Genomic DNA, 22,949 nt, shown 5'->3' with positions numbered 1-22,949 from the left:
TGCCTAAGTTAGCATGGCATTTGGCTTTATTTTCTAGTGGCTAATAATAAAGGTTTAAAAAAACATAATATTTTTAAAGTTATTATTATATATTCATTTTATTTTTTTACACTATCCATCTGGTTCCTGTTTGTTTCCTATTTGTTTCCTGATACTTCTGTTCTACTGGGATTCTTGCCAAACTCCTGAAGACAAGTGTCAGTGAAAATCTCTCCCTTTTTGATCTTTTGGACTTGCTTACCATCCAGCCTTTTTCCCTACTCTAGTTATCATCAAAGGGGGGTTGGTTATTTTGGTTAGTGAGAGAGAGAGTACAGTTAGAGCAGTTACAACCTAGTGAAATAACTACTGAGGCTTATTTATATTAAGTAGTCAGATTGTCCCAATCCTCTTCCCTTCCTGTCCCTGTTTTAATAAACTCTGCTTTACATCATTATGGGCATCCTGTCAGTCTCTCTGTAAGCCTTCCCGAGCCTTTGTACTTTTGATATTGGTCCTAATAACTTAGTTAAAACCATACTACCAAGCTAACAATTTACCATATTTTAATTTCATTTGGCAAGCCAAGGCAGGTCAAACTTAAAGAGGTTTTGGGCTAGGCTGTAACAGTATTCAGTGAAAGCTGAGGGTTACCAGGCAGGTTGGCAGTTGAGCAACTGAAAGAATTCTGCTGGACCTATCAGTCAGCAGCCAGCAGGTAGACCATTCCATCTGTCTACATGGTTAGCAGGGAACTGTCCAAGGTCCTGAAATGACAACTCCAAGGCTGACTGACACTGGGGTATTTAAAAAGCATTTAAAAGGACTGCCATTTAAAGGGACATTTAAAAGGACAATACTTGTACATGTGCTAAGGGAAAATTTTTTTTCCTGTTTTTTCCCCAGTCAAAGTGGCTGCTAATATTTCACAGCCTATATTACTTTACACATTATTCCAACACTATTCTATCATGGCAGGGAACATGTTGAACACAATACTGATGATGGTTTATGTTTTTATGTACATTTCTTATTACTTATTTACAGTGTTTCCTGATATATGGTATCAGTTAACTTATGATTTTATGAAACTGGTAATGGAGTTAACGGTGCACAGAATTTGTTCATATTTGCCTCTTGTGTGTATGTGTTTCATAGTTGTGTATAAATATAGATGGTTTTTGGGAACTTTGTATAAATGTAAAGCTGGTATTAAATGGATGTGTAGGGATCCTGGACTAAAACAAATGTTGATTATGATGCAACTTAAAATTGATTTAACGGAACAATGTTTTAAGGAAGGAATGATGAATAATAACAATACTGGCTGCAGAATAAGAGATGGAACAATGATTAATACTACTAAAGAAGGAAAAGCTAAGGTTCAAACACGATTAGAAAGAGAAGCTGTAGAATTAGATAAGTATACGGCAAATTTGTTTCCACTACAAGATGTATCATTTATTTCTATGGATGGGGTGTTACATCTTAAATCCCACAACCAATTCTCAGCTGCAGAACTTGATGCCATTAAGCGTACGACCCTTTGGTTCTTTCATGAACCAAATATAGTTATCAGAGAATTCAAAAGGGCTGTCAGAATCTACAATCCTGATTATGCCAATTTTTTTCTCCTCATGGAGACCACAAGGAATGACTATTAACTCCATTAACCCCTTGTCTGGAGCACTATGAGGAATTAGATCTTAACTCAGTACAAAATTATAGAGCTTTAATTAAAGCAGGCCAGGAAATCAATAATAGAGGTTATGGAGAGGAACTCCCGTCGTCCTGATGCTTGGACCAAGCTCAAGAAGGTTAAGCAGAATTTTGACAAAACTCCTGTGAGTTTTCTAGACCAATTCACAGAAGCTGCGGAGTTAAAGCTAGGGTTGAAGGTGATGGTGGAAGAGAACATTGCCTACATCAAGTGGCTGTTTGTGAACAATGCTCGTTCAGTGGTAAAAACATTTTTTAAGGCAAATTGTCCAGATTGGGAGTTGAGGAGCTCAAAAAGAAAGCCACATATGTTTATGCAGCAGACAAAGATGAGGTACAGAAGATAAGAACACAATAATAGAAGATCTGAGAAAGCAATTAAGAGAAGCCAATAATAGAGCTAAAGATAGTGAGATCAAGGAGGTAAAAGCTGTGGCAGCTCAGTACAACCAAGAGGGTATATGTTCCAAGGGAAAGGAGATCAGGTCGCCTGAGGTGTTATCTTTGTATCAGGTTTGGACATTTTGTAAGGGATTGTGGATACAGAGGACAGTTTTTAAGGCAGATTAAAAAGAATAATGGATACAATAATAATGGCTATAGACAGAATGGTAGAAATAATAATTACAAGAGACAAAGTAATATAAATAGATGCCCAAAAGATTGTTGCCAAGGAGCCCAAGTCCCAGAGTTTTATATGATGCAGGAGTGGGTCAGATTAGGAGAAAGGCCAAAATATAGCCAGGTGCTGAGTGGACAGAAGGGTCATCAGAACAAAGGGGCATGTTCATTATGAAGGTGTACCCAGAGTTCTCAAGTATTTAAAGAATCAAAGGAAAATGGATTAGAAATTAATGGAATTTAATGTATTGAGGATAAAGTTAATGAATCTGAATAATGTGACTGAAACAAATGATAATATAATTAGTGTTAATGGATGTGAAGAAAAAGAAAATTGTGATGTGAAAATAGTTCAAAATTCTGATGATTGTGAAATAATAGAAATTAATGAAGGATATGAAACGGAAAAGGAGAATGTGATTGTAAATGAGAACAATGATACTAAGGTAGAGGTTAAATGGACTGATGGGAGTAGTGAAAAAACTGATGAAGGTGTTAAAATATACAAAATCCTGGGAATATCATACAATTCAAGAAGATGTGAATTTAGATAGACAGGAAACGACTGAGCTTTGTACTGATATTACTGTGTTAGCTCCAGTGCTGGAAACATTCCAACCACCAAATAGTACAGAACCACATATCTGTGACTATTGGAGACCAGATCTTTGACCTTCTGGTTGATACTTGGAGCCAGTAAAATAATTTTGCAAAAGTTTCCCTAAGAATTGTAGAGCTGTTGGTACAACAGAAGTAATAGGTGCTACTGGAAAACCTCAAAGTGTAGCAAAATTACAATCTAAAATAATTACTTTAGGTCCACTATTTGTGGAGCATGCATTTCTTTGTATGCCAGAATGGTAGAGATTTATTGTGTAAACTGAGGACAATGATCCACTGTACTGAAAATGGTGATATCTCTTTACATCTACCAGAAGAATCTCTGAAAGCATTTCCATTGCTGTTCTTAGATTCAGTAAGTACAGAGGGTGACTTAAATTCAGTTTATCCAATACCTGAGGCTATCCCTAAGGATCTTTGGTCAAAGTTTTCCAAAGATGTGGGTTTATTGAAATCAGGTACTCCAGTCAGGGTAAGGACTAAGAAAGGACCAGTTCCTTGTGTACCTCAATATCCCTTGACTAAAGAAGCAATTGAAGGTATAAGACCAATCACAGAATCCCTAATCCAACAAGGGATTATTATACCTTGCTTCTCAGAATTTATACACCAATTCTTCCAATTAAAAAACCAAAGTTGGACAAGAATGGCAAACCTGTATAATGTTTTATTCAGGATTTAAGAGCTGTCAATGATTATGTAATCAAAAAATCATTCTGTTGTACCAAGCCCAGTTCTATTTCAAGTCAGATAAGATATGTGGTAGATTTATGCTCAGCTTTCTTCTCAATACCAATTTATGAGGATTCTCAAAAGATCTTTGCTTTTACATGGGAAAAGTCCACACAGTGGACTCAAACTTGTTTACCTCAAGGGTATACAGACTCATCTGGCCAATTTTCACAAATTCTAAATAGAGATCTGAAAACTAAAATTCAAAAAAAGTAAATTGGTGTATTTTGTGGATGATATTCTTCTAGCCTCCCCAAATGCAAAGGTGTGTCTGAGAGATAGCAAGATTCTTTTGTTAGAATTATGTAAGTGTGGGCATAAGATCTCCAAGGCAAAATTACAATGGATTTTGCCTAGAGTACAGTATCTAGGTTTTGCGTTATCATAAGGTTCAAGACGTATTACACAGAAAAGAATGGCTGACATCCAGAAATTCAGTGCTCCAAAGATCAAAAAGTAGCTCAGAGCTGTTCTTGGAACAACCGGGTTCTATAGACGATGGTTACCTGAGTACAGCGAAATAACAAAATGTTTAACTGATTTGACCAGGAATACAGAACCTGAACCTCTGAAACTTAAGCCTGAACATCTGCAAGCCTTAAATAAGCTTAAAGAAGCCATTTTATCTGCTCCAGCTTTGGGTATCCAAGACTATTCTAAACCATTCCAACTGTTTGTAAATGAGACCAAGGGTATTGCTTCTGGGACAAATGAGACCAAGGGTATTGCTTCTGGGACAAAGTTATCATCCTATTGGATATTATAGTTGTTAGCTTGATCCAATAGCTGCAGGTATTGTACCTTGTCTAAGGGGAGTAGCTGCTGCTGCTATGTTAGTCCAGAAGTCAGCAGATTTAATTTTGGGATGTCAATTGACTGCATATTGTTCACACCAGACAGAACCACTAGTGAGAAAATTTAGTACTCAAGCTTATTCAGATCAGTGAATTTCTAAATATGAAATTATTCCTGTGAATAGTGATAACATCCAATTGAGGTGGTGTAGTATATTAAATCCAGCTACGCTTCTTCCTGATTTGCCAAAGAATGGTGAACCATTACATGAGTGTGTGGAAGTAGTTGATCTAATGGATATGTCTAGTATGTATTTGAAAGACAATCCTATTGAAAATCCAGACTTGGTATTATTCACTGATGGTTATTCATATTTGGGTAATGGAATTAGATGTACAGGTGCTACAGTGGTCACAGAATTTGAAACACTGGCATGGCTCACTACCTAGTAATCTAATGCTCAAGGATCAGATTTAGTGGCATTGAAGCAAGCCTGTCTTCTAGTTGATGATAAAAGTGCTAATATTTATATAGACTCTCAGTATGCATTTTCAGTATGTCATGCAACAAGAAAAATCTGGGAACAACAAGGTTTTATTATTGCATCCAGAAAACCAATTTCACATGCAGAAATAATAACTCAGTTAGATGTTATCCAGAAACCTAAATAGCTAGCGGTAATTCATTGTAGAAATCATACTTGTGGAAGAAATTTAATTTCTAAAAGAAATCATAGAGAGCTCATGTAACTGCTAAGTAAGCAGTCCAGAATGCTCCAGGGTATGTGATGAATCAGTCAACTACTCAATCTGATGATTTAGAAAGAGCTTATGTAGACTCAGAGATTCAAAAATGGTAGGAGAAGTTTGGAGCAAGGAAAGAACATGGAATATGGGTTGCAGACACTGGAAACCGCTGTTACTAAAAGATTTTTATATCTATTTGTGTCAAGTCATTCACATAAAAGGTCATTTTGGTACTCAAGTTGTAGTAGATTCTGTAAAGAGGCAATGGGTAGCACTGGGAATAATTACTGTTGCAAATAAGATCTATAGTAGTTGTTCTGTTTGCCAAAAGTTCAATCAAGGTGCATTCAGACAGAAAGGTTTAGGTGGTAGACCTTTGGCATATTGTCCATTCGAGAGTTTGCAAATTGGCTACATAACTATGCCAACACCTGGAAGATACAAGTTTTGTCTTGTAATTGTGGATAGATTAACAAAGTGGCCTGAAGCTTTTATCTACTGCAAATACAACTAGCTTTGTGGTGAAAATGTTACTTAAGGAAATTGTTCCTAGATTTGGTGTGCCACTTACTCTAGATTCTGATAAAGGATCTCATTTGACATTTGACAGCTCATGTGACAGATAGGGAAACTGAGGCAAACAAGGTTAAATGACTTACCCAGAGTCATACAGTTAATAAGAGGCTGAGACCAGATTTGAACTCAAAAAGATGAGTTTCTGATACCAGGCCTGGTACTCTATCCTCTTTACCACCCAAGTACTACTTAACAAATAAAAAATTTTAATATCCTAATATTATTATGAAACTAGTTTTAGTCTCATGGACATCCTACTAAAGGGTTTGGATATCCAGACAAAACTTTGAAAAACACTAGTCTAGAGCAGAGGTAAGCAAACTATGGGCTGCTTGCATTTGTACAAGCCTGTGAATTATGTTTTTTACAAGTGATAAAAAAAAAACAGGCAGGAAGCTTGATTAGGTCTTCTAGCTATCATTTGCCTATCACTATTCTAGAATATGACCTCATTATTCTAGTCTATCAGTACATATGTCCTACACAGATAATTCAGCTAGACAATGATCCAAAAGAGAATTGAGCAAGAAAGTACACAAGATTACTTTTAGGAAATAAGAACAATTTTGCTGATCTTAAGCTCCAAGATCTCAAATACAGACATAAAAAGAATCAGGTTATCACTTTCTAAAAGAATCCCAAACTGAAAAAACTCATAAATTTCATAGTGTAATTCCAGAATTTCTAAGTTGGGGAGGTGCAGGGAATGACAATGAACTAGAAAGAACAAAGATCAAAAAGTTAGGATCAGACAAAATTATGCTACAACTACTAAAAATAAAAGAAAATCTTAGAAAACACTCTTCTAAAAAGCAAAATAAAGTGCAACATAGCCTGTGAAACTAAGTATAATACTTTAGAGGAGAAAAAAATATGCCTCTAACAGAGAACTTAAAGGTGTTTCTGATGAAAAGACTAGAATTGAATAAAAATTTTGAAATGCCAAGACATCTAAAGAAACCCAGGGAGCTAATTACAACTGAGCAACTTGAAAGGACTACATTAAGTTGAATTTTAAAATTTTAATTGAATAAACAAATTTCCTTTCAGAATGTTACTGCCTTCAAGGGTGGGTCATAGAGTGAGTAAAAAACACAGATACTAAAAGTGGGTATGATTTTATTCTTTTTTTCTGCTTTTAAAGATGAACAGTAGACAAGAAATGTGCAGAAAGTAAGAGAATACATGTAGAACACAAACATGAAGAAAGGAGAAGAACAAAGATTCAAATGAAATTAAAATGAAAGGTCATAGGAGAATTCATAATGCATCAAATTAACTCAAAAAAGCAGGTATAAAGGATAGTGAAGATACACATGGCCAATTAATAATAATCCCCAGTAGTTCCATTCTACCTCTAGGAGCCTATTCCTGCTGGATAATTAAAGATATTCATAAACTGTCCCATTTCCTGTCTTTTCAGTATTCTTAAACTTCTACTAAACCACAATCTATCCACTTTTACTTGCAGTCTCCTTGTAAAAACGTCCTGTTTTCCATCACTGCTCCAGCACTTGTTAATTCCCCTTCCCCATCAACCACTCCCACCCATCCTGGGACTTCAGTGATTGCCCTTCTCAACAGGTCCTGAACTTCCCTGGATTCTTTTAAGACAGCCCAAATATCACCTTCTTCAGGGAACTTTTTCTAGTACTATCCCATACATTTAAGGATGGTACTTCATAACCTTACTATTACAATTACCATGGTAAATGGATGCAGGAACCCAGTAAAACTAAAGTCCCTCTGTCCCTAATAAGAATATTATCCTAAGTACACCATTTAAAGAACAAGTCCTAAAGGAGTCCAGGCCCCTTCTCCAAGGGGAGAAATAACTGAGGAATATCATGCTTATAAAGTCAAGTGATCTTTATTAAGCAGGTACCTACACAGTCAAGTGGAACAGATAGTCTAGTGCAGGAACTGCACAGCAAGGGGAAAGCAAAGAGTAGTTTCTATAGTTTTCCAATCAAAGGAGGTGGGAAATGAGCTGATTCTGGGAGATAATGGGATGGGGATAAGAGAGTCCAAGGTTTGAGAATACAGTCAACAAGATAAATAATTTCCTTGAGACCAGTTGATAACAGTTAAGCAGGGTGTTTCCAAAAGTATAAAACTCAGGGAATGCTTATTACATGGTCACCAACTCTGAACCTCCAAGCTGCATTTACTCTCAGTTGCCTCAAAGTATTGTTTTGTCAAGTCATTCTGTAGTCTGATCAGTCAAGTCAGTCCCATATAGTTTTTCCCCTGGTTACCTGGATAGTTGGGGAGCTGAAGCAAATTATGCCTTCTTTCTGTTGTGTAAATATGGGCATGTTTTTCCTCCATTAAAATGGAAACTTCTTAAAGGCAAACATTATTTCTGGCTTTCTATATATCTCTAGCACATAGAGAATCTGGTACATAGTGAATACTTGGTTACTGTCTACTGATTGACTAATAAAGAATTCTTCTAATGCTGTTTATATTGATTTAGACTTGTAAAAGAAATTTAGGGAATGTAAAGGGTATATAAAATTAGTGCTTTTTATAGATGATATGGGAGTTTTCTTAGAGAACTAAAGAGCAAATAAAAAATAACAAATAAAAGAATTAAAATAGATGAAGATAATACTAAAAAAAAATTTAACTTTATGCCCAAAGAGCTTTAAAAGACTGACCACCCTTTGATCCAGCCATACCACTGCTGGGGTTATAACCCAAAGAGATAATAAGGAAAAAGACTTGTACAACAATATCTCTGTGATGGCAAAAAAACTGGAAAATGAGGGGATGCCCTTTGATTGGGGAATGGCTAAACAAATTGTGTTATCTGTTGGTGATGGGATACTTTTGTGCTAAAAGGAATAATGAACTGGAGGAATTCTATGTGAACTGGAACGACCTCCAGGAATTGATGAAGAGTGAAAGGAGCAGAACCAGGAGAACATTATACACAGAGAGATGTGGCACAATCAAATATAATGGACTTCTGTACTAGCAGCAATGCAATGATCCAGAACAATTCTGAGGGACTTATGAGAAAGAACACTATACATATCCAGAGGAAGAACTGTGGGAGTAGAAACACAGAAGAAAAATAACTGCTTGGTCACATGGATCAATGGGGATATGATTGGGGATATAGACTGATCACCCCAGTGCAAATATTAATGCTATAGAAATAGGTCTTGATCAATGACACATGTAAAACCCAGTAGAACTGCTCACTGGTTACAGGAGAGAGGTGGGCGGAGGGAAGGGAAAGAACATAAATCATGTAATTGTGGAAAAATATTCTAAATTATTTCATTAAATAAACTTATACATTAATAAAAAAAAGTTAACTTTCCTGTATATTACCAGCAAAAACCAGGAAGAATAAAAGGGGGGAAAATCCCTGTCATTCTATCTACCTATAGAATGTACAAAATATCTAAGAATAAACCTACTATGATATACATAAGAAATTATCAATACATGTTCAAAGTACCCTGCATAGGAATATATAAATATGAGGAGAAATAGAGATTTCTTGGGGTTATATTAGGCCAATATGATAAACACTATAATACTACCTAAATTAGTTTATAAATTTAGTGCCACAAAAATCATACTAGAAAGAATTATTTTATAGAACTAGGAAAAACAACAATATTTAATTGGAGAAACAAAAGTTCAAGGATCTTAAGGAAACTAATTTTTAAGGAAATCAATTTTTAAGGAAATCAAGAGAGTCTAACAATACCAAATCTTAAATTACAGTATAATGCAATAGATTTCATTGTATTTTGTTCTGTTAAATTATTTTGTTATAAGGAATGTGGGGTGGGGTGGGGGGACGACCAGGAAGGAGAGATGAAGAGAAGGGAGGATTCATGGGGTAGAGAGACAAAAAAAAAATGAAGAAAAAAGAGATTTAATGTAACATTTTTTAAAAATACAAAGAACCAGTGTTTGACTGACTTGATTTAACAGTGTTAGATTTAACATTTCTTTTAAAATCAACAGGCTGCATGTAATAGCTTCACTCAGTCAATAGTCAAATACTATAACATAATCTTTTTTTTTATTATTTGAATATACAAAACGTTCATGTTTGCTTATTTTTGTTCATTTCATAATAGTTGTTGTTTTTTAAACCCTTACCTTCCATCTTGGAGTCAATACTGTGTATTGGCTCCAAGGCAGAAGAGTAGTAAGGGTAGGCAATGGGGGTCAAGTGACTTGCCCAGGGTCACACAGCTGGGAAGTGTCTGAGGCCAGATTTGAACCTAGGATCTCCCATCTCTAGGCCTGGTATTCAATCTACTGAGCTACCCAGCTGCCCCCTTTTTCATAATAGTTAAAAATAAAAAATAATCAGCTATGCGAGACGAATCTCATTTGCTTTTTGAAAGGTTACTAAACTAATGAGGAGAATTCTGTAGATATAATTTACCATGATTTTAGCAAAGCATTTGATAAAATATTTCATGTAGTTTGTATGGAGAAGATGCAAAAATGTGGACCAGAAGATAACATAGTTAGATGGCTTCAGAACTGGTTAGATAGCTAGACTTAAAGAAAAACCTCAATGCAGTACATGGTTTTGTTTTAGGTATCAAAGAAGGCTGAACTTGGCCCTCTCATGCTTACTATTCTCATGATGACTTAATGAAAGCATAGTAGGTGTCCTGCTCATTTTATATGCAGATAACACAAAGCTGGAAGGGATAGCCAAAACATTGGATGATAAAGTCAGATCCTCACAGGCTATAAGGGTGCACTAAATCTAAAAAGATTAAATCTAGGAATCAATATAAAGTCTTACTCTTGGGTTCAAAAAACAAATTTCACAAGTACGGGATGGAAACATATCATTATCAATAAATAATAATATAATAACTAACTTTTATGTAGTGCCTAGTATGTGGCCAATACTGTTGTACACTTTACAAATACTATCTCATTTGATCTTCAAAAACGGGTAGTCTAAAGGTTAAAATTTATGTGGTCACCAATATTTATTATATATTGAGTCAGAAATTTATTTAAAAATAGAGAGGAAAAAATAAAGTAGAGAAATGTGAAGGGGATAGAAAAATTATCTATCCTATCTTAATCCAGGCAGAGATTAATTAGCTCTCAACCAGGAAGGCCGGTAGTGAGTAATATCATGAGGCCTCCTCCAAGACGGAAGCTAGTCTCTCTAGAAACTAGGAAAGGAGCCAGCCTTTAACTCACCCCACAAAGTAGTCCAGGAGTCACAGTTGAAGTTGAAGCCATGTTCCAAAGCCACAAAGCCAGCCACAGTGTCCAGGTAAGCTCCCTCAAAGACTCTCTCCAGTCAGGAGACTATCTCCACAAGACTGACTCAAGCTTCAGTATTCATGGTTTTTTTAGGTGATCTTGTCCCCTGCCTGTCTTCACAGGGGCCATTCACAGTTTCCATATTGTCTAGCACTGTCCAGAGGGCACTGTTTGTGGGAACCAGTTCTCACCTTCTGGAGGGGTGAATACTCATGAAAAGGTTTCACATATTCCTGGCTGATTTGATTTTCTGAGGGTGTAAACTCTCATCATAGGATTCACAAGTTTGGGACTGAGTTAAAAGGGTGGAGCTTTCTAAGTAAGTGACTAGCTAGTTGCCTAAGTACCTTGCTAGTTTCTCACCTAGCACTAAAAATCTTTTCTTGATTCCATTCAAAAGTAGACAAAGGAGAGTTAATCCTGTCTTCACAATCTAAGTAGGGGTACTTAAGTTAGTGCTAACTCAAAATAGACAAAGGGAATAAAGGATTCCCTTTCACAAGTATAAACTAAGAGAAAACAAAGAATTCCCTTTTACAGTAGGTGCTACTATTATACTCATTTTACAGATGAGAGAACTTAATCAAACAGACATGAAGTGATTTACAGATGGTCACATAACTAAGAAGGGTCTGGTCTGGATTTAAACTCTTCAATCTATTCCTTTTGCCATCAAGGGCATTGCTTATTTATCTGAAAAAAGATGTGGGGAATCTTAAAGGATTATTAGCTTCATATGGATCAGCAGCACAATGTGGCAACCAGGAACTCTCCTGCAAAAGGTGACATCTGAGCTGAGTGAAGAAATCTAAAAGGTTGAGATGGGGATGGAGAGCATTAAAGCCACGGTGGGAAGGAGAGTGAATAATGGGGGAAAGAGATACAGTGCAAAAATACGGAGATAATAAATGGAGAGCCATGTGCAATAACATGCAAGTTTGCCCTGTATTTAGATTATACAGTAGGTAGAAGGGAATAGAGAAAAACTTAAAAGGTAGAAAAGGGCAGGTAAAAAGAGTTTAAAAGCTAAACAGAGAAGTTGATATCTAATCCTAGCAATCATTAAGAACAACTGGGGCTCATGAGTTTGATCTGATCAGATGTACACTTTAGATAAATCATTTTGAGGGCTGAATGAAAGATAGGATTAAGTGGGTTTGGGGGAAAAGGTAATTAATTATGTTTTGGACATGTTAAGTTTAAGATCTTAATCTTCTAAGCATCTCTCTATACTTTTAAGTCAAATCTCTATGGTGTTCCACCAATTATTTGCAGTAGCTACTGCTATATTACTTATTTTAATTTACCATGTCTATTTCTCTTATTGTTCAGTCATCGCCAACTCTTCAGTAATCCCATTTGGATTTTTCTTGGCAGATACTAGAGTGGTTTGCCATTTCCTTCTTCAGCTCATTTTACAGATGAGGAAACTAAGGCTTACCAGGTTAAGTGACTTGCTCAGGGTCACATAACTAGAAGGTATTTTCAGCCAAATTTGAACTCAGGGAGGTAAGAGTCTTCCTGACTTTTCAGGTCCTATACTCTCCATGTACCATCTACCTGTTTTCCAACCTTGTCTATAAGCAAGACCAAAAGCTATGTCCAATGTGCATAGAGTAATAAAAGAAGCCATGGACCTGTACTTGAGTAAAATAACAACGTAGTTCCCTAAGTTAGAATTTCATAAAAGTAAAATTTCATATATTAAATGTCACATGTATTGGAGACTGAAACTTGGAAATAAATTACTGTTCTAGAACACCAATTGGTAACTTAAAAGCCTAAAAATTTATATATATATATATACATATAATCTTCTAATATCTCCAACTGGTTACAAAGGAGTTTACACACCTGAGATCTGACTAATTATTTTCAAATATTACATACAATAAAGTAATGCCTCTCACCTTTTCTCTGATTACAGCTGGTTTTAGAAGCCCAACTCAGTCGAAGACTCTGGTAATTAGTATCTTCATCACAAACCAAAGTTCTAGTCAAACAAAAATCTATAACTACCAAAAAAAAAGGAGAGAAAAATCACAAACACTATATCAAAAGAAATAATTTCACAATGTTATCAAAGAAAAATAGAGACCATTTTGCATTGAGAAATACATTTAAAAATAAAATGCAAATGGAAAATCCTTCAGGTAGATTTGGGTTAGATGATTACCTGAGATCCCTTCCATATCTAAGATTCTATAAATTCATAACTTATTCACTGTTCTTTTTTGTCCTTGCTTTTTCTCCTTCCAAAAGAAGTTTTATAGTCCTTTAGGGGAGGTACTATTCTATACTTCTCCAATATCCCTGGATGCCTTGCACAGTACCAAAATATATAGTCGGCACAAATAACTGTTGAACTCAAATCAATTACTAAGAATGTTAAGGGTATTTGATAATCCATATCACACTTCTTATGGAAAGGAATTTAACATGATAAAGATTAATCTTAGCTCCCATCCAAAAGTAACTAGCTATATATAAGTATTGGAAGGACCACCTAATAAGAAGACCACCTAAATAATCCAGGGTTCAAACTGTGCAGATAACTTTATAATAAAGCTCTTCTTAAAGGCATTATGTCTATGCTTGCACATATTTGAACTTTACACTTACTGGGTACAGGCAAAATCAAATTACATGACATTAGCTTATAGTGTTAAAGTCAGTTCATCCCAGGGAAATACCATGAATGATTCAAGAACTGAGCTAGACAAATGTAATATTCCTCGTGTATGGTATGTACTCCATTTATGTTGAAATGCTTATTGAACCTAATATTCTATTGACACATTTTGAAATAATATGGAAAATCCTTTAAAAAACATTATTAAGAAAAGAATGTGGAAATAAAAATTTATTCATACAACCACTATAATTTTGCTTTCTTTCTCCTGATAGTGACACAAAATGGAAGGAATTACATAGATTGATAATACACAACACTCCCCAAGTTGCTCTATAAATGGTACTCAAAATTGTTTTGTGGATGATGTCACATCTATTTTTTTCTTTTTTCCCTATCTCAGGTTCCTCTTTGACTATCTGCTTTAGTCTCTGACCATACATATCCAGGCTCCACTTCCTGCTTCCTTCCCCCAACTACAGGGCCTTTCTCAACTTTCTCAACGTTCCTCAATGACAGAGGACAACTGTTGGGGAGGAGGTGAATGAATGAAAGTGAGGATACCCATTGGTTCTCCAGATTAAAAGGCAAAACCCAATGGTGGGGGGATCTTTCTATACTATTCACATGTTCCCCGATTTCAGAAAAATCACTCAATACCAGACACCTTATCCAAAAGGTGATTGCAATAAGACCTGGGGAAGTAGTTATTTATAGAAAGAACTTTGAGAAGAAATTTTGTTAAATTTTCTATTCAATAAAGGATGATGGAGTAGGGGAAATGGGAGAGGAAAAAGAAGAAAAAGGAAGACAAATACTTGCAACTACTCTATTTTTACTTCAGAATAAAAATAGAGACATTACTTACCATATTTGACATCTGGAACTGTGACAGAACTCTCTGCTATGTTTGTAGATAAAATAATCTAGCAAAATAAAATAAAATGCATTATGAACATCCTTAATGAATAATAGGTAAAAAGGAATCTCCTAAATGGGAAAATTGTAAAACTCTTCAATAGTACTTCTATGTATAATTTTGAATAAGGGATTTAAAATTTTTAAGTTGTTAAACCAAATACCATGAAGAAACAATAACAATAGTTTGCATTTCTAGTGTGAGTAAAGATTTTTACATAGTATTTTCACCATAATAATTCTATGAGGAATGTAAGTGTAAGGATAATTATTGTTACTGTTTTTTTCAGATAAGAAACCTAAGCTTGGGGGAGGCTATTTAATCTTCCTAAATTCATACAACTAGTTTTGAAGTTGTCATTCAAGATTTCATTATTATTAAACTACTAATGCCTTCCCAGGTTGGATATCAAATTCAAATCCATTTAATTTATTCATGCAACCATGATTTATCCAGCATGTACGATGCAGTATCAAATAATGAAGCTAAGGATAGCCTTGTTCAAAAATACCCAGGTTCAAGGCTCACCTCTGATATATAGTGTAAGTGTAATGTTGGGCAAATCACCTAATGTCTAACTGACCTACAAACTAGTGGCACCTAGAGATGTCCAACATGGGCCTGCAAGACCAGCTAGGTTGCAAATTTATTCATGTTTGGGGATAATGCCTATATTTCATACACCATATCATCCTCAGAGCTATGGCCAAGTTGAAAGGATGAATAAAGAACTTAAATCTGTGATTGACAAATTGTGCACTGAGACTCATTTAAAATGGCCTGAAATTCTACCTCTGGCCCTATTTTATCTCAGAAGCAGACCCAGAGGTGATTTACACATCTGACCATTTGAGATGTTATTTGGATATCCACCTATTCAGGCTCAACCATTTACCCCTGTCTATACTTTATTGTTAGGAGGGGATACAACCATTGCCACATAATTACAAACTAAACTGCAAGAACTCCATGACTCTGGAGCTGCCATTCAGGCAGGCCCCATAGACTTCTCACTTCAAGATTGAAATCCAGGTGACAGCGTATACATAAAGTATTTCAAACATCCTGGGCCGCCTGAACCTGCCTATGACAGACCATTCCAAGCCCTATTGACTACACCAACAGCCATTAAAATTGGGGAGAGGGACTCATGGATTCATTGTAGCCATGTAAAATGAGTACAGTCTGTTAATGATGAATAATTTCCTATATTGATTGTATTTCACTATTGATTGTGATAAGACTTCCCTACTGCTAAATCTGTACTATTTTGTTCCATTATATTTTATTGATCCTTCTACTTGAACAAATTGCTCTTGTAAAACAACACATATACTACCTAAAAAAAAATACACACACACACCACACACACAATACCTGTATTAGTGACCTATAATGACCTAATGTGCCTTGTATAACATTTTGTGCCTTTTATAAATTTTTTTTATTTCCTAGAATATATCATTGCTTTTATACCTCTATTGTTTTATCTACCTCATTTGCACTCACACTGTGGATCATGGCAAGTTAAAGAGGAAATGAATCTTATTTTTTCTCAAGTAGCCTCTATATTTTACCTCTGTGATTATGAAATATATACATTTTTTTAAAAAATTTTGTTTTATTTCTTACACATGTGACACAGAACTTCATTTTTTCTCTCATTTTTTTTTGTATTTGAAGCACATGTCACCAGTATTGAAAAGATTTTTTAAACTGTTTTGATTTTAGCAATAGAATAAGTGAAGATGTACATTTGCCTAGCATATAAATGAATACCCCAAAAGCTTTGGACTATGTCATTTTGCCACTAGTTATTTAAATATTATGAGACTTTTGCTAAATGAATATGTCTAAATTGAGGAAAAAACTGACCACAAAGGAACACAGAATTTAACCTGTAAAGTGAGAAAGAAGCACAAAAAGTAAGAGAGACCAAACCAATCCTATGGGGATTGATGCCATTCTGTTCAAAGAGCACAAGAACTTGATCATGAGTGAGACTTGAGGTTGTGGTTCTTTAACGTATTAAATGCAGGACTTCCTTGTACCACACTCTTTATCAAGTAAATAACATTGATTGTTCTGGCTCCATTATCCCGAAAAGCAAGAAAAAGGGTCATACCAGTGAATGCTATTTCCCATTTCCTTCAAGATCTAGTCTCTTTTTCTATTTTCTTTCATGATGTCACAACTTATTGTAGTCCAGACTGTTTAACTGGGTTAGTAATGACTGTCATTGCAGGCTTATGGGACATGATTCACTACAAGAACCTGTTGTCACTGGTGAATTTTTTTTCTTTCCTTCTTTCCTAGAATTATTTTAACCTTTTTAATATTCTATATTTCACTCAGAGGTTATTTTTTTAAATTTTTATGTATTCTTGGATGTTTTTGACAACTGATTCATATGTCTTATTAATCCAACATGTATCCCTGTGTGATTCTTATATGCATCCCTGTATCCCTCTGGGGGGGTGACTGTTATTGTTGTGAATTTTTTATTTTGAATTTGAATCCAGAAGGTGAACTTTTTGGAGAAGGCACCATGAAGATGCCTGCAGAGACTGCACGCTGCTCCAAGAGTTCCTGAGCAAACTGAAAGAGCAGAATTGAACTTTGGGGGTTTTAATACATTTGTTTATATATACTTAGTTGTACCAAATTGTTCTTGTTCCTTTTTGTTTCCTTATCCCCAAGTTGTTGTATTTTCTCTGTGAAATATTGTATATACCTTATTTAAATTATGTTTAAAATGATCCATTAGGGAAACTGGTCTCCCAAAGGATCACAGGGGAGAATGTGCAAGTAGAAAATCTGCCACATTGGAGCTACATTTTCCCAGCAACCTTTTAAGTACATCCTCATTTGGCGTACAGAGGCTGGGGAGATAAATTTGGCTGAGACCCACGTTGTGGGGCTCTTTTTTGGGAGTGTGAGCTTTGCTTTGGTTAAAGTGTGGCAGGTGTGGGTCTCTGGGTCTGTGCTCTGCTCACTTAACTGATGGAATCTCTTTCCCTCTCATTTTTGTTATTAAATCCTTTAATTTAAAATTATCTGGAGTATTCCATTCATTTCTACTCCTACACATATTAGTTTAAAATGATAATCATTTGTAAGTGATAATCACTCAAGAGGAGCATCAATAAAAACTTTGCCAGTTGGGGGTGGAGGTGAGAACAAGAGACTGAAAAACAGAGCATCAGAAATAAGGAGGTCTAGGGGGTGAAGGGGAAAGTAAAAACATGAATCATGGAACCATGGAAAAATTTTCTAAAATAAAATATTTAAATCTTAAAAAAAATAAGGAGGTCTTATTTCCAGCCTTAGTCTCTAACTTAATCAGAGTGGAGCCAGAATTTTATATCTAAGTCTGTGTTTAATAGAATGTAGATAAGCTGCAAAATATCTAAAAGAAGAGGAGGCAGCTGGGTAGCTCATTGGATGGAGAGCCAGGCCTAGAGACTGGAGGTCCTAGGTTCAAATATGGCCTCAGACACTTCCCAGCAATGTGACCCTGGGCAAGTCACTTGACCCCCCATTGCCTAGCCCTTACCACTCTTCTGCCTTGGAGTCAATACAGAAGGTAAGGGCTTAAAAAAAAATCTAAAGAAGAGCAACCTAAACGGCAAAAGACCCTAAAGTCCATGCTATGAAGTTAGATAGAATATAATGGAGGAATTAGTCTATGGAAGGAAAAGATCTGTGTAGTCTGATAAGATTCATTGGGAATAATATGACCATTTTCTATTCCTGAAAAGTCATTTCCACAGAAAAGGAAGTAGACTTTTTCTGCTTAGTTACATAACAAAAAGCAATGAGTACAATTTCCAAGAGGCATCTAAAATTAAATGTGAGGGAAAAGCTAGTCAAAAGTTGAAAAGGGATTATTTGGGAGAAAGCAGCTCCACTGGGAAACGTTTCTTTTCCAGATGGATTAGATGACTAGTAAGGTCCCTTCTAACGGAATTGTTTTTGTGAGTTAGAGATGAGAGTCTGCAAAATGAGTACATTTTAGTTTGGGTTATCAAGAGTACATGAAAATGAGTGGTGAGATAAGGCTTTACTATTATAAAGTAGATCAAAGCCAAACTGTAGGCAGAGGTTCTTTTCTGTACCATGGACCCCTTTGCCAATACACGGAAGTTTATGGATCTTTTCTCAGAATAGTGTTTTTTTAAATGTGTAAAATTAAAATGCATAGGATTACAAAGGAAATAAATTCTAATGAAACACAGTTATCAAAATATTTAAACAAGTTCCTGGCCTTAACTTAAGAACTCTGAGTATACTGCCTTCAATGAACTTCTCTAGTATTTTAGTTCTAGCCTTTCCTACAAATCAGAGTCAGTCAGTTCCAGACATGTCTCTTTCTTTCTGCTTGGCTTTTAATTTCCTCCCTTTTCTAGAATCTATTATATTTGGTGCTTTCCACATCACATGCAATCTCACTCACTGTTGACTCCTTGACCACAATATCAAAGCTGGAAAACCAAACACATCTTGAATAAGACCTCACTTCCCTAGTCAGCATCAGTGAAATGCAGATGAGTCCTAGCTAGAGGAGCAACAAGAGCTTCCTTTTAGCTTGGGTGTAAAGTCGGGAGGGAATCTCTCATAGAATCTGCAAAATCTCCTGCCCCACTGTGGAGATTATATCTTATGCAATATTCCACCACAAACTAAGTTATAAATACATCCTTCCCCGCAAACCTCTCTTACCTTGTCCTACCTCATGCCCTTTGAATGTCTCATAAGTTTTATTCTTCCCTTATATTAGTTAATATAAACTGATTATAAGAACCTCTTGCCTCAGCCATCTTGGCCTATCTGCGTCTTCAATGAAAACTATGAAGTGCTAACAAATTAGATGAAGTGCTAACAAATTAGATGAAAGAGAGGAGGCCAATACTTTACATGGTAGGCAGTGGGGAACCACTAAAAAACAATTATGTAACGGAGTACGGCTTTCTACAGATAACATAGACAGGGAATCAGAGAAAATACTAGAAGAAGGAAAATCAGGTCAGTGGTTCCCAAACTTTTTTGGCCTACTACCCCCTTTCCAGAAAAAATATTACTTAGCCCCCTGGAAATTAATTATTTTTACATTTTAATAGCAATTAATAGGAAAGATAAATATACCTGTGGCCATCACCACCCCCTGGATTAATGCAGCACCCACCAGGGGGCGGTAGTGCCCATTTTGGGAATCACTGAGTTAGGTGGTTATTACAGAAGTCCAGACTAGAGGTATCTCAGGACCTGGACAAATCACGGTAGTAAAAATGAGGGAAAGGATCATGCAAATATTAAAGGCATTGATAGCATTAGATTCAACAATATTTAGTAGATGCATGAATTTAAACAAATAAAGATATAAAAATACAAGCTAGTCACATCCATTTGGAAAATTAGCTTCTAAATATAGAAAACTGGGGCGTGGGGGGTGGGAGGGGCTTACAAAGCAGTCTGAATCCATAATTTCATTCTTGAAGAAAACCCATCATGAACACAGAATATATCAGTGCATATGTCAGAAGTTCACAAAAAACATAATTTAGAAAGTAAGTCAATGAGTGATAAGTATAGTAATTTGGGGATGGTGGAAAGATGACCTAAGGAGGAGAGGAAATGAAGAGAGAGAACCAATGATATTGCAACAGTACAGTAAAGTAGTGGAGGTGAGAAACTTCCTCTACAGAGCTGACCAGTATCTTCTCTGCAACTTCTAAGGTAACATTAAGCATTCAGTACAAGGAAAAGAAAACATTGTTTTGTTGGTTTACACATGCAACTACAGTGTTTATCTTTTCCAATTTTCTCACCTTTCTGTACCCAGGGACTGGAGTTAAAAACACATTATTTTGTTCTTCCAAAGTTACACTGGAATGGAGAGGATAAACCTGCAATCTAAAAAACCAGAATAATGACATCAGATGTTGATAATATCTTATATATTTATATAACATTTTGAGATTTTAAAAAACTGTTCATATTCTGATCCTTATGTCATATGTGAGGAAATCAAAACTCAGTGAGGTTAATGACTTTCCCAAGATTGCAAAACTATTAATTGTCAAAGGTGGGACTCCAAAAACTAGGGCTCTTCTTAAATCCATTTAACAATCAATCATGTTATTTTAGGAAGTGATTAGTGACTATGCTTTGACTACACTTATTCAGAAATGGCTATAAGATTTATTACATACAGAAATAATTCAACTTTTTCAAATCAGTCAATTTTGCATGTTTAAAACTACCTTTTGTGAACCATATTTGTAAGGAGCTCATGCATGTAGTTTATTTCACCTAAACCTGGGGAAAGAGGAAAAGAGACAGGTTTAAAAGGTTTTATTTTGTTAAAAGATCAACTTTCAAATGAAGATAATGATTTTTCACACAAGTTCTTTTTTTCCATTTTTAAAATTAAATCCTTAGTAATTCACCACCACCCACAAAAAAAATTTAAATAAACAAATGCATAAAAATTATGTTTCAGGCAAGTTCTACCCAATTTATTTCTTATTCTACTTCCATTTTCTCTTCCATTATCTTTTCCATATTATACTTCCCATTTAAGAGGTCAATTGGAAAGGTCAAAATGGTACCTATACTTATAAAATGAAATTCTTTATCATCCTAAAATGTATCTTTCTAATAAGTTTGAAGACAAGAGTTTTTGAAAGAATCAAAATTTTAATCCTATAAAAAATTTTAATACCTTGTAAAAAAAAGGATTTAAGTTTCTATTCATCACACTTCAGTTTCCCAAAGATACATGAACATAACAGAAAGAACCAACAGGTCCAATGACATGATGAAGACAGGATATTTTTCCTAAGCCTCTGATTTGCCTACTGACCCATTTTATATTATAGCCTGAAAGGTGTTGGAAATTTCTGCAACCAATATTTTCAAATCTTTTTCTTCTGAGGTTTTTGCTCCCCATCCAAAGCACTCATTTGAGAGAAAAACTTTAAGTTACCTTCTCCCCTCTAAGACAATTAACTGGAGAGTGTGGGAAAACTCAAGTCCCCTTTACAAATATTAAAATCAAAGTTTTTTCTACCCTTCACTTTGAAGCAATCATGTGCAGGGGAAGATATTCACAAGCTGAAATTTATTCAATGCTGATCAATTATCTACTAATTGTAACCAACCAAGTAAAAAAATGTTTTTTATTAATTTGCTAGTAATTCAAATTTTAAAATTCTGATACTTAGAACTGTGGGAGTAGACACGCAGAAGGAAAGCATATGATTTTTTATCACTTGTTCATAAGGGTATATATGAATGGGGGTTCTAGTTTTAAAAGAGTATTCTATTATAAAAATGAATAACATGGAAATAAATTTTGAGTGATAATACATGTATAACCCAGTGGAATTGCTTGTCAGCTCTAGGAAGGGGGAAGTAAAAGGGGAGGGAGAGAACACGAATCATGTAACCATGGAAAAATACTTAAAATTTTTTTTAAACAAAGAATGAGTCATACTAAGAATTATATGTTCATATTCTAATTGGCAAGAAAAAATCAAAGAAAAAAAACTTTTATGTTGTGAAAAATGGCTAATCAAACACTTTCTCCGCAAAGCCCAAAATGGATACCCACCTGGCAAAAAAACCAATACGCTACTGCGTTCTGACACAAAGCTAGCACTCGATAAGGTCTTGTCCCTAATAGTAAAAATGTGATATAAAAAGCAATTAGGTATCCATTTTCTTCCTTGGCAAAAACATCACAACTTTACATCTGGAAGTAAGCTTAGATATAATTTAGCTCAACAGATACTTTTATTAAACAAATAAAAATATTAAAGCCTAGAGCATAAAACTAAATTGTTTGAAGTCAAGCAATAAAATCAGTAACAAAGACTGAGACTATAAAATGGTTTTGTGGATAAAACTCTGTACCTGGTGTCAGGAAGACCTCGGTTTAAATCTGGCCTCAAAAATTCACTAGCTATGACTGGGCAAGTCATTTAACTTCTGCCTCAGTTTCCTCACCTATAAAATGGGGATGTACCTACCTATTAGGATTGTGACAGAGATAAATAAGGTAATATTTGTAAAGCTCTCTGCAAACCATAAAGTGCTATGTAACTCTAAACCTTATCATTAACATTGTTATTATCATTATCTCTATCATCACGATGATGGAGACTAAGAAACTAAGAGCAATGTCAAGGCAACAATGAAAAGAAATCATTAGAGGAGCAGACATGAGCACAGACCTGAGTCAAGACAAAACCAAAACAAAAACACACTTTTTAAAAGTTTTATAAAAGGTAGTGCCAACTCATCAAGCTAGAAAAGCTTGCACAAGAATTCA

At 35.2% G+C, this 22,949-nt stretch overlaps 1 protein-coding gene across 1 annotated transcript in view; it reads right to left on the bottom strand.

Moving 5' to 3' along the window:
* Nucleotides 1-22,949, bottom strand: part of TDRD9 (tudor domain containing 9) — a 208,212-nt gene that overhangs the window by 55,241 nt on the left and 130,022 nt on the right. The window contains exons 10-14 of the mRNA XM_044659911.1: nucleotides 22,230-22,294; nucleotides 20,878-20,932; nucleotides 20,443-20,527; nucleotides 14,564-14,621; nucleotides 12,974-13,078 (exon numbers count right to left, since the gene is read on the bottom strand). Of these exons, the coding sequence (XP_044515846.1) occupies nucleotides 12,974-13,078; nucleotides 14,564-14,621; nucleotides 20,443-20,527; nucleotides 20,878-20,932; nucleotides 22,230-22,294 (368 nt within the window). The remainder of the gene's footprint in view (nucleotides 1-12,973; nucleotides 13,079-14,563; nucleotides 14,622-20,442; nucleotides 20,528-20,877; nucleotides 20,933-22,229; nucleotides 22,295-22,949) is intronic.

The sequence above is a fragment of the Gracilinanus agilis genome, chromosome 2 (assembly GCF_016433145.1).
Source record: "Gracilinanus agilis isolate LMUSP501 chromosome 2, AgileGrace, whole genome shotgun sequence".
Taxonomy (NCBI): Eukaryota; Metazoa; Chordata; class Mammalia; order Didelphimorphia; family Didelphidae; genus Gracilinanus; species Gracilinanus agilis.
The sequence above is the reverse complement of the archived record's forward strand: the minus strand, read 5'-3'. Positions and strand labels throughout refer to the sequence as shown.